Source organism: Salmo salar, chromosome ssa09 (genome assembly GCF_905237065.1).
Source record: "Salmo salar chromosome ssa09, Ssal_v3.1, whole genome shotgun sequence".
In the NCBI taxonomy this organism is placed as follows: domain Eukaryota; kingdom Metazoa; phylum Chordata; class Actinopteri; order Salmoniformes; family Salmonidae; genus Salmo; species Salmo salar.
In genome coordinates, this window is record NC_059450.1 from 73,218,023 (window position 1) to 73,235,524 (window position 17,502).

Here is a 17,502-nt window from a genome sequence, read left to right on the forward strand (position 1 = left end):
ATCCCAATGATCGCGGGCTATCCTTTTCACTAGTCAAGGGGAGCTTGGCTCGTTGGGGAGCACAGCGGCAGCGCTAGATGGTTGTCTGTCTGTCTGTCTGTCTGTCTGTCTGTCTGTCTGTCTGGCTGGCTGTCTGTCTGTCTAGCTAGCTGTCTGGCAATCTGTCTGTCTGTCTGGCTGTCTGGCTGCTACTGCCTGCGCTGAGATGATGACTTTAAGAAATGAAATAATAAAGTCATAAAAAATCTAATCAGAATATACACAACTGAAATATTTGATTAAAGTAAAGTAGTGTGAATAAATGATGGTTAATAAGTCATCAGCAGTAATGGGCAGTCACTACTATCATGGGACTTTATTCATTCCTTCATTCTGTGTTGTTAGAGACAATGGAATGTTTTCAATGTTTTGGCAATTGAACGTTCTCAATATTTGGCTTTGGATTTTCAATTCAAAAGCTCCCAAAAATTATTTCAAGGTCATATTTCATAATACGTTTAATGAAAAAATAATTAATCCGAACCGAAATCAAAAACCACTATTATTTTTTACAAACCGAAGCGAAGCCGACCTCAAAAAGCACAAATTGCTGAGCACTGTGGTCAGCACTATGGTCAGCACTGTGGTCAGCACTATGGTCAGCACTGTGGTCAGCACTATGGTCAGCACTGTGGTCAGCACTGTGGTCAGCACTGTGGTCAGCACTAGGCTCAGCACTATGGTCAGCACTGTGGTCAGCACTGTGGTCAGCACTAGGCTCAGCACTAGGCTCAGCACTATGGTCAGCACTATGGTCAGCACTCGGCTCAGCACTAGGCTCAGCACTAGGCTCAGAACTAGGCTCAGCACTGTGGTCAGCATTAAGCTCAGCACTAGGCTCAGCACTGTGGTCAGCATTACGCTCAGCATTAGGCTCAGCACTAGGGTCAGCATTAGGCTCAGCATTAGGCTCAGCACTAGGGTCAGCATTAGGCTCAGCATTAGGCTCAGCACTAGGCTCAGCACTGTGGTCAGCATTAGGCTCAGCACTAGGCTCAGTACTAGGGTCATCACTATGGTCAGCACTAGGGTCAGCACTAGGCTCAGCACTAGGGTCAGCACTAGGGTCAGCACTAGGCTCAGCACTATGGTCAGCACTGTGGTCAGCATTAGGCTCAGCACTAGGCTCAGTACTGGGCTCAGTACTGGGGTCAGCACTATGATCAGCACTAGGGTCAGCACTAGGCTCAGCACTAGGCTCAGCACTATGGTCAGCACTGTGGTCAGCATTAGGCTCAGTACTAGGGTCAGCACTATGGTCAGCACTAGGCTCAGCACTAGGCTCAGCACTAGGGTCAGCACTAGGCTCAGCACTAGGCTCAGCACTAGGGTCAGCACTGTGGTCAGCATTAGGCTCAGCACTAGGCTCAGTACTAGGGTCAGCACTAGGCTCAGCACTAGGCTCAGCACTAGGGTCAGCACTAGGCTCAGCACTAGGCTCAGTACTAGGGTCAGCACTATGGTCAGCACTAGGCTCAGCACTAGGCTCAGCACTAGGCTCAGCACTATGGTCAGCACTGTGGTCAGCATTAGGCTCAGCACTAGGCTCAGTACTAGGGTCAGCACTATGGTCAGCACTAGGCTCAGCACTAGGGTCAGCACTAGGCTCAGCACTAGGGTCAGCACTATCGTCAGCACTAGGGTCAGCACTAGGCTCAGCACTAGGCTCAGTACTAGGCTCAGCACTAGGCTCAGCACTAGGCTCAGCACTAGGGTCAGCACTAGGCTCAGCACTAGGATCAGCACTATCGTCAGCACTATGGTCAGCACTAGGCTCAGCACTATCGTCAGCACTAGGCTCAGCACTATCGTCAGCACTAGGCTCAGCACTAGGCTCAGCACTAGGCTCAGCACTAGGCTCAGTACTAGGGTCAGCACTAGGCTCAGCACTAGGCTCAGCACTAGGGTCAGCACTAGGGTCAGCACTATGGTCAGCACTATGGTCAGCACTATGGTCAGCACTATGCTCAGTACTAGGGTCAGCACTATGGTCAGCACTAGGGTCAGCACTATGGTCAGCACTAGGGTCAGCACTAGGGTCAGCACTAGGGTCAGTACTATGGTCAGCACTAGGGTCAGCACTATGGTCAGCACTAGGGTCAGCACTAGGGTCAGCACTAGGCTCAGCACTATGGTCAGCACTAGGGTCAGCACTAGGGTCAGCACTAGGCTCAGCACTAGGGTCAGCACTAGGGTCAGCACTAGGGTCAGAACTATGGTAAGCACTAGGGTCAGCACTAGGCTCAGTACTAGGGTCAGTACTATGGTCAGCACTACGGTCAGCACTAGGGTCAGCACTAGGCTCAGCACTAGGGTCAGCACTAGGCTCAGCACTAGGCTCAGTACTAGGGTCAGCACTATCGTCAGCACTAGGCTCAGCACTAGTCTCAGCACTAGGGTCAGCACTAGGCTCAGCACTAGGGTCAGCACTATCGTCAGCACTAGGGTCAGCACTAGGCTCAGCACTAGGCTCAGTACTATGGTCAGCACTAGGCTCAGCACTAGGCTCAGCACTAGGCTCAGTACTATGGTCAGCACTAGGCTCAGCACTAGGCTCAGCACTAGGGTCAGCACTAGGGTCAGCACTAGGCTCAGCACTAGGGTCAGCACTAGGGTCAGCACTAGGCTCAGCACTAGGCTCAGTACTATGGTCAGCACTAGGCTCAGCACTAGGGTCAGCACTAGGGTCAGCACTAGGGTCAGTACTATGGTCAGCACTACGGTCAGCACTAGGGTCAGCACTAGGCTCAGCACTAGGGTCAGCACTAGGCTCAGCACTAGGCTCAGTACTAGGGTCAGCACTATCGTCAGCACTAGGCTCAGCACTAGGCTCAGCACTAGGGTCAGCACTAGGCTCAGCACTAGGGTCAGCACTAGGGTCAGCACTAGGGTCAGCACTAGCTGCAGCATGTATGTGTTTGTCTTTGTTTTATGAGTTATCATTTAATGTTTTATGTGTCTTTCTACAGTATAAGTCTCATTCTACGAGTACATTAATGTGTTTGTGTGTCAGATTAATACGAGTGTAACATCCTAGTGTCATTAGTGTTACACTGATTCCCTCATAATTACAGCAGGGTTTACTGTGAGTTAATTGGCTTGAGCAAATCATTCTAATGCACTGAATCTCTTGTTACTTTAGCATGGAGCCCTACTTTATCCATTCATCCCTCCTCTCTCTTCCCCTCCCTCCCTCCCTCCCTCCCTCCCTCCCTCCCTCCCTCCCTCCCTCCCTCCCTCCCTCCCTCCCTCCCTCCCTCCCTCCTCTCCTCCCTCCCTCCCTCTCTCTTTTCCCCTCCTTCCCTCCTCCCTCTTCCTCTCCCTCCCCCAATCTGAGATGCTGATTTATCTCTTTATACTCTAATCTAATGAGATTACAGTTTGCTTGAAAGATTTTGAGAGATTTTGAATGTATACCCCAAACACAATATCAACTTCTGTAATGATTTTGACCTGCTTAGTTTTGTAGCCCACATCTATTTCACTGTAATTATGAACCATGCTTATCTAGAGGGCAGTGTGTCTATATGGGTTCATGGCTGTAAGTACGACAGGCGAACAGACAGACAGACAGACAGACAGACAGACAGACAGACAGACAGACAGACAGACAGACAGACAGACAGACAGACAGACAGACAGACAGACAGACAGACAGACAGACAGACAGACAGACAGACAGACAGACAGACAGACAGACAGACAGACAGACAGACAGACAGAGGGACACAAGGAGAAAGTGAGACAATGAGAGAGAGAAACAGATACAGCCATTAGCTGAGGTAACATGTTTTTCGGTCCCGTGTTCCCCATTAATAATTGACTCCAACTCTACACAGCAGTCTATACAAAATGGCCCCCCTACCAAATCTCTATTCATCTCCTTACACCGCTACACCAAGACAGGAGGACATTTACACACACACACACACACACACACACACACACACACACACACACACACACACACACACACACACACACACACACACACACACACACACACACACACACACACACACACACACACACACACACACACACACACTATTCAATATAGCTAGAGTGAAAAATTGCATAGCAAGAAAGAGAGGGAGAGGGGGAAGGGACAAATGAATAAAGAGAGAATGGGGGAGGGAGAGAGAGAGGAGAGGATGGAAACCGAGCTGTGATTGCCTGACCTTGGACGTGTAAATGCGCACACGGACACACACGCACGTGTACGCGCAGACGACCAGACGTGTGTAGAGCATTGAGAAGAAGTGCAACTAAAATGGTGGCTATCCTGCTACCTCCTCCCACAATGTTCCCCTTCCTCTTGTCTCTCTTACTGTATATGTTCAACTATTATATCATACAATACTTTAATTTACCTCATGGAGAACATGTCCTTGCAGCTGAACATTGACGTTTTTCAGTATAGAGGTGGGGGAAAACGTAGAGAATTTTCATAGTCAATAACATATTGGCGTGTGTGTCTGTGAGTGAAAAATACAGCAACAGAGACATTGAAAGAGAAAGGCAGAGCGATTCCTGCTGAAGTGGCTAATGTTTTCTTCTCACCTGACCTTAGTGAGACTAAATGAGACCCAGTTTTCCAAGCAGGGGAAAATGGCAGGAGAGGAGAGGGGGATGAAAAATGGAAGCGCAGGGGGGATTGAGAGAGGGAGAGCACTGCCTTAAAAGCACATGCATGGGTTTCTATATTTATCAGGAGATGTTCTGATACCTGGTTCCATCCTCTATCTGCTAACACAATAAAGAGAAAGATAGAGAGTGTCTTTAATCCTCAGTTAAAACCCTGCTCAGCAGCTCACTATTCCACAAGGTGATACCCCTGTTGGATAAATGATACTGGAATATGCAGATTGTTTCAAAAGCGACATGAAATGTTCCTGAACCTTTGCATAATTAAACTCCGTAATTATGTTTTGAAGTTTGAATAGAGGACAATGGATTTAGTGAAATGTGATCCGTTACATTTTAATATGGCGAGAGTCTGTGTGTTTAAGGTTCTGTGTTTGCTGTGTTGTGGTGGCATCCTGTCGCTTTTTTTTATCACACTGCAAAGCGCAGTACATTTTAGTGGGAGGGTGTGCTGAAATCCCTGGGCTTGGCGTGATTTATCCTAATCCAGGGTCCTGCTTGAGTTCCTCAGATGGAATTGGCTGACCCCCACTACTGACTGTATATACACAAACACACACACACATCCTGTGGCTCCCTGCCATGGTTAAATTATATTATTATTGGGAAAATGCAGAGTGAGAGAGGATTCGGTCCACAGAAGCTTATAGCTGCTGCCACTATAATATTACCATCACCCAGAAAATGTGGGTGTGTTTGTATGTACTACAGAAACACTCTCATAGTATACCATCAGACAGTGTGTGTGTTATATTTCTCCAGTGTGTAACCTCAGTGTGTTATATTTCTCTCCAGTGTGTAAACTCAGAGTGTGTGTGTTATATTTATCCAGTGTGTAACACTGCCAAACTTGCCCACTGGACTGTCGCTGTTCGAGTGTCAGTTTGGGTTTTCGAAACTTAGTGTTTGTTGTTTTTTCAAGAGTACTGTGATCCTGCGGCTACAGTTTATCAGTAAAGTATTATGTTTATCCTTAACCACTGATTCCTCGTCTGGTCTCTTCTCTGCACCTGGGTCCAACCTCACCACATCACAGCAAGCTTCTGCCACAACATGGACCCAGCAGAGATCACCCAGATCCAGAATGCTATAACCCACCAAGGAGCACTGCTGAGGTGGCAGCAAGAACAACTCTCCCAAATATCAGAGACCCTCCCGAGACCCAACTCCCTACAACAATGGCCCAACCCCAAACCAGGAGAAGCCAATGCCCAAGTCTCATCGCCCAGTGCTACAGGCGTCACCGTAGTTCCTCCAGGGAAACTGCACCGGGAACCCAAGATCCCAGACCCCGAGCGGTATGACGGCCACCCGGGAGGATGCAAGGGGTTACTCACTCAGTGCTCTCTGGTGTTCAAGCTACAGTCCTCGTTCCACACCGATCGGGTCATGATCGCCTACATCATCTCTCTACTCTCAGGCATTGCCCTGGCGTGGGCAATGGCAGTGTGGGAACAGCAGCCACCATCCTGCAGCTCCATATTAGCCTTCACTGCTGAGCTGCGACGAGTCTTCAACCACCCAGTCAGTGGACGAGAAGCGGCAAACTGACTGTTCAACCTCCGTCAAGGTGCCAGACCAGTGGCTTACTTTGCCATTGAGTTCCGCACCCTCTCCGCCGAGAGTGGGTGGAATACTGAGGCACTGGTCACCGCTTTCCAGCAGGGTCTGGCTAACTCCATCAAGTATGAACTGGCCGCTCGGGAACTGGGAGAGGACCTCGACCCTGATAACGCTGGCCATCAGGGTTGACATCCGAGAACGTGTGAGACAGCGCCTTTTTGACACCACTCCCATATCCCGGTTTCTGGAGCACCCTGAGGCATCCAGGCAGCTGGGACGCACACGTCTGAGCCCACAGGAATGTGGCAGGTGCATGTGCGACGTCTGCTGCCTCTAATACGGAGGTCTCGGTCATCGCCAGGACAAGGGGAGACCCTGACGAGCTGTGCAGTTACACCCCAGCTACCCGGTCACCGTCTGACACTACCCACAACCCTCCATTGGCACAACCGTCAGCACCACATTCAAGCCTTCGTGGTCTCCGGGACCGCGGATAATTTCAATGACCAAGACTTCGCCAGAGAATTGCAAATCCAGTGCGTGAAATGTCCCATCCCTCTGCAGATTCAAGCCCTTGATGTATGCCCCATCGGCTTTGGCCAGGTGTAATATCAGACCAAGCCCATTTTACTGCAGTTTGGGGTTAACCACTCAGAGACTCTTAGTTGTCTTTTAATCACAGCTTCTGAGAATCCCCTTATCCTAGAGTACCCCTGGCTAGTGCTACATGACCCCCTATTCTCCTGGTCCACGGGATACCTACTAGACTGGGGTAAGAACTGCCAGACTAAGACACCCACCAAGAGCCTTGCCATGTTCCCCGGCATCCATTGAAGACCAAGACTGTTCCACTCTCCCTCGCGAGTACTTCGACCTCTGGGAGGCCTTCAGTAAGAGGCAATCCACCACCCTCCTTCCTCATCGTCCATACGACTGCACCATAGAACTCCTCCCTCTCGACCCCTGAAGCAGCAGACATGGACAATTACATCCGGAGTCGCTGGAGGCAGGTTTCATTCACTCCTTTACATCCCCAACCGGTGCAGGCTTCTTCTTCGTGGGAAAGAAGGATGGAGGTCTGTGTCCCTGCATCAATTACAGAGGGCTGAACAGGATTAGGATTAAGAATCGTTGACTCCTACCCCTGATGTCCACTGCCTTGGAGTTGGCCCATGGGGCCCAATTCTTCACCAACTGGACCTCCGCAATGCTTACAATCTGGTGAGAATCAGGGAGGGAGATGAATGGAAGACTGCCTTTAACACCCTGAGTGGCCAATATGAGTATTTGGTCATGCTCTTTGGATTATCGAACTCACAGGCAGTCTTCCAAGCATTGGTCAATGACATGCTTAGGGATATGTTGAATCGGTTCGTCTTTGTTTACCTTGTCGATATCCTGATCTTCTCCAAGAACCTTCCGGAACACATACTGCACATCCTCCAAGTCCTGAGATGCAGAGTCAACTATACATCAAGATAGAGAAGTGTGAGTTCCATGTATCCCAAGTTTCTTTCCTGGGCCACATTATCTCTACCGCCAGCATCCAAATGGACCCCGTAAAGGTGAGAAGGCTCATCGACTGGCCCCGTCCCGCCTCACTCAAACAAATCCAACAGTTTGCCAATTTTTACAGGCGTTTTATACGCAACTTTGGTGTGGTGGCAGCGCCTCTCAAGACCCTAAAACGCAAGTCCCAGAACCATTTTTGCTGGACCCCCGAGGCTGACAGGGCATCTGGGGAGCTCAAGGGACGTCTGGATGTCTGGACCCTCTGGATCCTCGTCCATCCTGATCCTACCCGCCCCTTCGTGGTAGAGGTGGACGCCTTGGACACCGGAGCAGCAGCAATCCTTTGACAGCGGAAAGAGGGGGACATGAAACTGCACCCCTGTGCCTTTCTCTCCAAGCAGTTCACGCCAGCGGAACGCAACTACGATGTTGGCAGTTAACCTCTCTTGGGTAGGGGGCAGTAATTTTAATTTTGGATGAATGAGGGGCCCAATGTAAACTGCCTGTTACTCAGGCCCAGAAGCTAGGATATGCATATGCATGGTAGTATTGGATAGGAAACACTCTAAAGTTTCCAAAACTGTTCAAATAATGTCTGTGAGTATAACAGAACTGATATGGCAGGTGAAAATCTGAGGAAAATCCATCCAGGAAGTGGCATTCTTTTGAATCAAGTGTTTTTCCATTGAAAGCCTATCCACCATATAAATGGATGGGACCTAGATTGCAGTTCCTATGGCTTCCACTAGATGTCAATAGTCTTTAGACATTGTTTCAGGCTTTTATTCTGAAAAATGAGTAAGAATGACAACATTATCTGAGTGGTCGGTCGAATGAACCAGAGCTTTTTGCGCGCACGACCGGGAGCGTGCCCGCCGTTCTTTCTCCTTTGTATTGAATACGCTATTGTCCGGTTTAAATATTATCGATTTATAAAGACAATAGACAACCTGAGGATTAATAAAAAACATAATTTGACATGTTTCGACGAACTTTACCGGTACTATTTGGATCTATTCGTCTGCCTGTTGTGACCGCCTTTGAGCCAGTGGATTACTGAACAAAACGCGCCAACAAAACAGAGTTTTTTGGATATAAAGAGGGACTTTATTGAACAAACTGAACATTTATTGTGTAACATGGAGTCTTGTGAGTGCAACCATATGAAGATCATCAAAGGTAAGTGATTCATTTTATTGCTATTTCTGACTTTCGTGACTAATCTACTTGGCTGGAAAATGTTTGTATGGTTTTGTGTGCTGGGCGCTGTCCTCAGATAATCGCATGGTATGCTTTCGCCGTAAAGTCTTTTGGAAATCTGACACAGCAGCTGGATTAACAAGTTAATCTTTAAGTCGATGTATAACACTTGTATGTTTCATGAATGTTTATTATAAGTATTTCTGTATTTTGAATTTCGCGCTCTGCAATTTCACCGGATGTTGTTGAGGTGGGACGCACCTGCCCATAAGAAGTTAAGTGGGCCCTTGAGGGGTGGAGACACTGGTTGGAGAAGGCACCTCAACATTTCGTGATCTAGAACGACCATAAGAACTTGGTCTCTATTCAAGAAGCCAAGAGGTTGAACGCTCGCCAGGCTAGATGGGCTCTGTTCTTTAACAGGTTCAACTTCACACTAGTCTATCGTCCGCGAACCAAGAATCAGAAAGCAGACGCCCTGTCCTGTCAACACGATGTCTCTAATGAGGAGAGGGACTCCGAGCCCATCATCCCCAGCTCCCACATTGTGGCCCCTGTGATATGGAGTATTGAGACCATGGTCCGACAAGCCCAGATCCGAGAACCTGACCCCGGCGAAGGACCCACTAACAGACTTTATGGTCCACGATGAGTCTGTTCCCGAGTACCACAATGAGGCCACTCCTCTAAATGAACTGGGCATCCAGGGGTTAATCGGACACTGGAGTTCCTGAGGCGGAAATTCTGGTCACCCAACATGATTGAGGATGTGAGATCCTTCGTTACAACTTGCTCCACCTGTGCCCAAAGCACGACAGTGACCGGCTGGGTTTCTCCAACCTCTGCCCATCCCCATCCGGGCCCGAGTCCCACCTGTCCATAGACTTTATCACAGGGTTACCCCCATTCCAAGGGCTTACCACTATCCTGGTGGTTGTCGATTGGTCTTCCAAGGCAGCCCATTTTATCACCTTACCCAAGTTTCCCTCAGCAAAGGAGACCGCTGATCTCATGATTACCCATGTCTTCCGACTACACGGACTTCCCCAGGACATTGTCTTGGATTGTGGGCCCCAGTTCGTTGCACAGAAAGCCTTCTTCTCCCTGTTGGTGGCGTTGGTGAGTCTCTCATCAGGGTTCCACCCACAGTCGAATGGGCAAATGGAGCGGGCCAACCAGGAGCTGGAGAAGTTCCTCTGCTGTTTAATCTCCACCCAGGTCAGCAACTGGAGCAAGTTCCTTGTCTGGGCAGAGTATGCTCACAACACACTGCCAACTCATCCACTGGACTGTCGCTATTCGAGTGTCAGTTTGGGTTTTCGAAACTTAGTGTTTGTTGTTTCTTCAAGTGTACTGTGATCCTGCGGCTACAGTTTCTCAGTAAAGTATTATGTTTATCCTTAACCACTGATTCCTCGTCTGGTCTCTTCTCTGCACCTGGGTCCAACCTCACCATGTCACCATGTGTTATATTTCTCTCCAGTGTGTAACCTCTGAGTGTGTGTTATATTTCTCCAGTGTGTAACCTCACACTGTGTGTTATATTTCTGCAGTGTGTAACCTCAGTGTGTGTGTTATATTTCTGCAGTGTGTAACCTCAGTGTGTGTGTTATATTTCTGCAGTGTGTAACCTCAGACTGTGTGTTATATTTCTGCAGTGTGTAACCTCTGAGTGTGTGTTATAATTCTGCAGTGTGTAACCTCAGACTGTGTGTTATATTTATCCAGTGTGTAACCTCTGAGTGTGTGTTATATTTCTGCAGTGTGTAACCTCAGACTGTGTGTTATATTTCTGCAGTGTGTAACCTCTGAGTGTGTGTGTTATATTTCTGCAGTGTGTAACCTCAGTGTGTGTTATATATCTCTCCAGTGTGTAACCTCAGACTGTGTGTTATATTTCTCCAGTGTGTAACCTCAGTGTGTGTTATATTTCTGCAGTGTGTAACCTCTGAGTGTGTTATATTTCTCCAGTGTGTAACCTCTGAGTGTGTGTGTTATATTTCTCTCCAGTGTGTAACCTCAGTGTGTGTGTTATATTTTTCCAGTGTGTAACCTCTGAGTGTGTTATACACTGCTCAAAAAAATAAAGGGAACACTTAAACAACACATCCTAGATCTGAATGAAAGAAATAATCTTATTAAATACTTTTTTCTTTACATAGTTGAATGTGCTGACAACAAAATCACACAAAAATAATCAATGGAAATCCAATTTATCAACCCATGGAGGTCTGGATTTGGAGTCACACTCAAAATTAAAGTGGAAAACCACACTACAGGCTGATCCAACTTTGATGTAATGTCCTTAAAACAAGTCAAAATGAGGCTCAGTAGTGTGTGTGGCCTCCACGTGCCTGTATGACCTCCCTACAATGCCTGGGCATGCTCCTGATGAGGTGGCGGATGGTCTCCTGAGGGATCTCCTCCCAGACCTGGACTAAAGCATCCACCAACTCCTGGACAGTCTGTGGTGCAACGTGGCGTTAGTGGATGGAGCGAGACATGATGTCCCAGATGTGCTCAATTGGATTCAGGTCTGGGGAACGGGCGGGCCAGTCCATAGCATCAATGCCTTCCTCTTGCAGGAACTGCTGACACACTCCAGCCACATGAGGTCTAGCATTGTCTTGCATTAGGAGGAACCCAGGGCCAACCGCACCAGCATATGGTCTCACAAGGGGTCTGAGGATCTCATCTCGGTATCTAATGGCAGTCAGGCTACCGCTGACGAGCACATGGAGGGCTGTGCGGCCCCCCAAAGAAATTCCACCCCACCATGACTGACCCACCGCCAAACCGGTCATGCTGGAGGATGTTGCAGGCAGCAGAATGTTCTCCACGGCGTCTCCAGACTCTGTCATGTCTGTCACGTGCTCAGTGTGAACCTGCTTTCATCTGTGAAGAGCACCGGGCGCCAGTGGCGAATTTGCCAATCTTGGTGTTCTCTGGCAAATGCCAAACGTCCTGCACGGTGTTGGGCTGTAAGCACAACCCCCACCTGTGGACGTCGGGCCCTCATACCACCCTCATGGAGTCTGTTTCTGACCGTTTTAGCAGACACATGCACATTTGTGGCCTGCTGGAGGTCATTTTGCAGGGCTCTGGCAGTGCTCCTCCTGCTCCTCCTTGCACAAAGGCAGAGGTAGCGGTCCTGCTGCTGGGTTGTTGCCCTCCTACAGCCTCCTCCATGTCTCCTGATGTACTGGCCTGTCTCCTGGTAGCGCCTCCATGCTCTGGACACTACACTGACAGACACAGCAAACCTTCTTGCCACAGCTCGCATTGATGTGCCATCCTGGATGAGCTGCACTACCTGAGCCACTTGTGTGGGTCGTAGACTCCGTTTCATGCTACCACTAGAGTGAAAGCACCGCCAGCATTCAAAAGTGACCAAAACATCAGCCAGGAAGCATAGGAACTGAGAAGTGGTCTATGGTCACCACCTGCAGAACCACTCCTTTATTGGGGGTGTCTTGCTTATTGCCTATAATTTCCACCTGTTGTCTATTCCATTTGCACAACAGCATGTGAAATTTATTGTCAATCAGTGTTGCTTCCTAAGTAGACAGTTTGATTTCACAGAAGTGTGATTGACTTGGAGTTACATTGTGTTGTTTAAGTGTTCCCTTTATTTTTTTGAGCAGTATATTTCTCCAGTGTGTTACCTCTGAGTGTGTGTGTTATATTTCTGCAGTGTGTAACCTCAGTGTGTGTGTTATATTTCTCCAGTGTGTAACCTCAGTGTGTGTGTTATATTTCTCCAGTGTGTAACCTCTGAGTGTGTGTTATATTTCTCCAGTGTGTAACCTCAGTGTGTGTGTGTTATATTTCTCCAGTGTGTAACCTCAGTGTGTGTGTGTTGTGTTCCAGCTCAGTGCACATGGAGGAGTCGTCGGTGATGCAGGGAGCCCAGGGGGTTCTGGTCCAGAACTGGCCGACCGTGTCTAGCGCCACCGGAGGTAAGAGCCGGGCCCCGACCCCACACACTGAACTGCTCTGATCTTGACCAACCCAGACCAAAGCAGAAGAAACCAGACTAAGACCACCCCGACTAACGAATCCTGAACAACCCAGAACAATCCAGACTGACCAAAGCAAACCTTTACTGACTTTGACTGACACAGTTTAACCCAGACCAACTATAATATAACTCAGGTAGAGATCAGGTACTCAATCACCCTGACTCTTCTGCTCACCGCCCCTTATCCACTCAGAGAGTAAATGACACATGTTCTGTGGGAGGGAGGGAGGGAGGGAGGGAGGGAGGGAGGGAGGGAGGGAGGGAGGGAGGGAGGGAGGGAGGGAGGGAGGGAGGGAGAAAAACCTGTTAGTTTACACAGACCACACTACTGCCTGGCATACAGCTGTAACCAGGCATTTCAGCTATACCACAAAGAAAGGCATTTGCAAGGGAAGGCAAATATACATGAGGACAGCGAAAAGGACCAGGAAAACAGGTTTCTGACGGTAACCGAGTACCAGAACGGCACTGTCATGCACCAGGACAGCACACCGACCTCTCCTCTCACCTCAGGCACTCCAACAGCAGGAGCCCAAACACAGATCCACCAACAGGTCTATCCTAGCCCCCCTCCCCCTGCCCGTCTATGATCACCAGAGCCATGACCACACCACCATCAGCCTGCTGAGAGACAGCCTGGCTCTGTTAGAGCTATGGGTTACTGAGCTGAAGGAGCAGCCCTCAGCTACACCACCATCAGCCTGCTGAGAGACAGGCTGGCTCTGTTAGAGCTATGGGTTACTGAGCTGAAGGAGCAGCCCTCAGCTACACCACCGTCAGCCTGCTGAGAGACAGGCTGGCTCTGTTAGAGTTGTGGGTTACTGAGCTGAAGGAGCAGCCCTCAGCTACACCACCGTCAGCCTGCTGAGAGACAGGCCGGCTCTGTTAGAGCTGTGGGTTACTGAGCTGAAGGAGCAGCCCTCAGCTACACCACCGTCAGCCTGCTGAGAGACAGGGCGGCTCTGTTAGAGCTGTGGGTTACTGAGCTGAAGGAGCAGCCCTCAGCTACACCACCATCAGCCTGCTGAGAGACAGGCTGGATCTGTTAGAGCTATGGGTTACTGAACTGAAGGAGCAGCCCTCAGCTACACCACCATCAGCCTGCTAAGAGACAGGCTGGCTCTGTTAGAGCTATGGGTTACTGAGCTGAAGGAGCAGCCCTCAGCTACACCACCGTCAGCCTGCTGAGAGACAGGCTGGCTCTGTTAGAGTTGTGGGTTACTGAGCTGAAGGAGCAGCCCTCAGCTACACCACCGTCAGCCTGCTGAGAGACAGGCCGGCTCTGTTAGAGCTGTGGGTTACTGAGCTGAAGGAGCAGCCCTCAGCTACACCACCGTCAGCCTGCTGAGAGACAGGGCGGCTCTGTTAGAGCTGTGGGTTACTGAGCTGAAGGAGCAGCCCTCAGCTACACCACCATCAGCCTGCTGAAAGACAGGCTGGCTCTGTTAGAGCTATGGGTTACTGAGCTGAAGGAGCAGCCCTCAGCTACACCACCTCCAACTCAGACACAGAGCTTCTACAGGACCAGATCAACCAGTGCAGGACCCAGCTAAAGAACTTGTCCAGGAGCTGAGAGCGAGAGAGTCTTACCACAGCGCTTGAGGAGGTAAAGGCCACCATGAGGAGAGAGCAAGTGCAGGTGAAGGAGGAGATTGAAAAGGAGTCTGTCAACAAGAAGATGACAGGAACAAACTGTAGAGACCGTAGACTCCTAGAGAGCCCCCCCCCCCCCAAGAGAGTAGACAGCCTGTTCAACAGGAGGAGCAGGAGAGAGTAGACAGCCGGGTCAGTAGAGAGGAGCAGGAGAGAGTAGGCAGCCTGGTCAGTAGAGAGGAGTAGGAGAGAGTAGACAGCCTGGTCAGTAGAGAGGAGCAGGAGAGAGTAGACAGCCTGGTCAACAGAGAGGAGCAGGAGAGAGTAGACAGCCTGGTCAGTAGAGAGGAGCAGGAGAGAGTAGGTAGCCTGGTCAACAGAGAGGAGCAGGAGAGAGTAGACAGCCTGGTCAGTAGAGAGGAGCAGGAGAGAGTAGGTAGCCTGGTCAACAGAGAGGAGCAGGAGAGAGTAGACAGCCTGGTCAGTAGAGAGGAGCAGGAGAGAGTAGGTAGCCTGGTCAACAGAGAGGAGCAGGAGAGAGTAGACAGCCTGGTCAGTAGAGAGGAGCAGGAGAGAGTAGGTAGCCTGGTCAACAGAGAGGAGCAGGACAGAGTAGACAGCCTGGTCAGTAGAGAGGAGCAGGAGAGAGTAGGCAGCCTGGTCAGTAGAGAGGAGCAGGAGAGAGTAGGCAGCCTGGTCAGTAGAGAGGAGCAGGAGAGAGTAGGCAGCCTGGTCAGTAGAGAGGAGCAGGAGAGAGTAGACAGCCTGGTCAGTAGAGAGGAGCAGGAGAGAGTAGACAGCCTGGTCAACAGAGAGGAGCAGGAGAGAGTAGACAGCCTGGTCAGTAGAGAGGAGCAGGAGAGAGTAGACAGCCTGGTCAGTAGAGAGGAGCAGGAGAGAGTAGGTAGCCTGGTCAACAGAGAGGAGCAGGAGAGAGTAGACAGCCTGGTCAGTAGAGAGGAGCAGGAGAGAGTAGACAGCCTGGTCAACAGAGAGGAGCAGGAGAGAGTAGACAGCCTGGTCAGTAGAGAGGAGCAGGAGAGAGTAGACAGCCTGGTCAGTAGAGAGGAGCAGGAGAGAGTAGGTAGCCTGGTCAACAGAGAGGAGCAGGAGAGAGTAGACAGCCTGGTCAGTAGAGAGGAGCAGGAGAGAGTAGGTAGCCTGGTCAACAGAGAGGAGCAGGAGAGAGTAGACAGCCTGGTCAGTAGAGAGGAGCAGGAGAGAGTAGACAGCCTGGTCAGTAGAGAGGAGCAGGAGAGAGTAGACAGCCTGGTCAGTAGAGAGGAGCAGGAGAGAGTAGACAGCCTGGTCAGTAGAGTGGGCGTTAGTCCTTCCCCAACTCCCGCATCACCATCTCCGCTCTGCTGCCTTGCAGAGACTTTCATCCGTACCATCCAGAAAGTCAATCCTGACATCATGTTGACAGCTTGCCCTGCTCTTGAATGTATACGTTGCTCACAACCTAACAATCACCCCAGAGCACCTGCACAACCCCTCCCCCTAGAGGATGCAGAAAGTGGGGATGTTTGCCAAGATCCTAAAGGATGTGACACTTGGTAGACAAACAGCCCATGCCACACTGGACAGAGCTTCACCCAGAGACCCCTTCCAGACCACCGCACCACCAAGGAGCCCCAGACCCCCTCAACGCCACACCAGACCCAACGCACCCCACAGGCCCTACCCACCACCAGACCACCACCTCTACCAGACCAAACAGGCAGCCCTCCGGCCCAGACTTCCACAGGGCCCAACAGCAGGACCAGCGGAGCTACGCGGAGGCCCTCAGAGGACAGGAGAACTCTGTAGGACTGATAAAACGGCTCCTCCAGTTCATCTGCACTAATCAAACACACACACAGCTATTGCACTAAACGTTGACTTGTTCAATGAATAGGAAGAAGAAATATGAAAAGATAAGAAATGTTTGCTGTTATCTATATTGTTTACCTTACTCTTAAAAGAAAATTCTACCCCAAAACTATCTTTTTGTATTTGTTTCATTAGTTTATTGTTGATATGGTTCCAAAATGTTTTGCATGTCAGCAATTAGGTTTTCAAGATATACAACTTTCAAAATACAGAAATACAGCCTGATGCATTTTGCACCATATGATGCAAAATGCATTTTACCAGCTGTATATTATCCTACATGTCCAGAGGAAAACTATAAACAATGCATGCAGGGTAGATTTAGGCCATTATCCACTAATAATAAAAGCTCCAAAACCTGCTATTAAGTTTTGGTAACATCTCAAATACAGAGACCCCCTATCACATCATTACCAAGACCTGCAATGCCAAGAGCTGAGCAAAGAAAAGAGTCCCCTCATCCAGCTGGTCCTGGGGCTGAGTTCACAAACCTGTTCTACTAACACACTGAGCCTCAGGACCAGAACATCCAATCAATCAGAATAAACCAAATTACCTGAGACAGAACTGCATTTCCTGAAAAAATATAAAACAATTAGAGAGTGTCATTTCCCCAAATTTGAAACCCTTATTCAAGGTTTCAAAGACCTCTCTGATGAGATTAGGCTACCAGTCCTGTTGGGGGAGGACGCAGAGAGCTGTGGGTTGGCAGACACCTACATTACAGCCTTCCATAAGATGAGGGACAGTGTCTGACAGACCAACCAACCTGCACATGTCCTCTATGCCATTGTTATTGTTATTGTCCATTACATGGTTATTTTGACCCTTGATTATTGTTGTTACTATTGTCCCGTTGACCGTATCGATTATTATTATTTTAATTATGTTAATATTGTAAATGAATCACTTAAAGTATGCTTTTGTAACAGGTACGTCATACCAATAAAGCAATTTAGAGAGACAGAGAGACAGAGAGAAAGAGATAGAGATGTCCAGAGACAATAGGATAGATAACATTTACAGAGGCTAAGAGATTCTGAGCCTCATACACA

At 49.3% G+C, this 17,502-nt stretch overlaps 1 protein-coding gene across 6 annotated transcripts in view; it reads left to right on the forward strand.

The window, feature by feature from the left end:
* LOC106611843 (protocadherin alpha-C2) overlaps positions 1-17,502 on the forward strand; it is a 214,791-nt gene that overhangs the window by 177,724 nt on the left and 19,565 nt on the right. For all 6 annotated transcript variants that reach the window (XM_045723956.1, XM_045723958.1, XM_045723955.1 and 3 more), the window contains one exon: positions 12,832-12,920. In XM_045723956.1, coding sequence (XP_045579912.1) covers positions 12,832-12,920 — 89 coding nt within the window. The remainder of the gene's footprint in view (positions 1-12,831; positions 12,921-17,502) is intronic.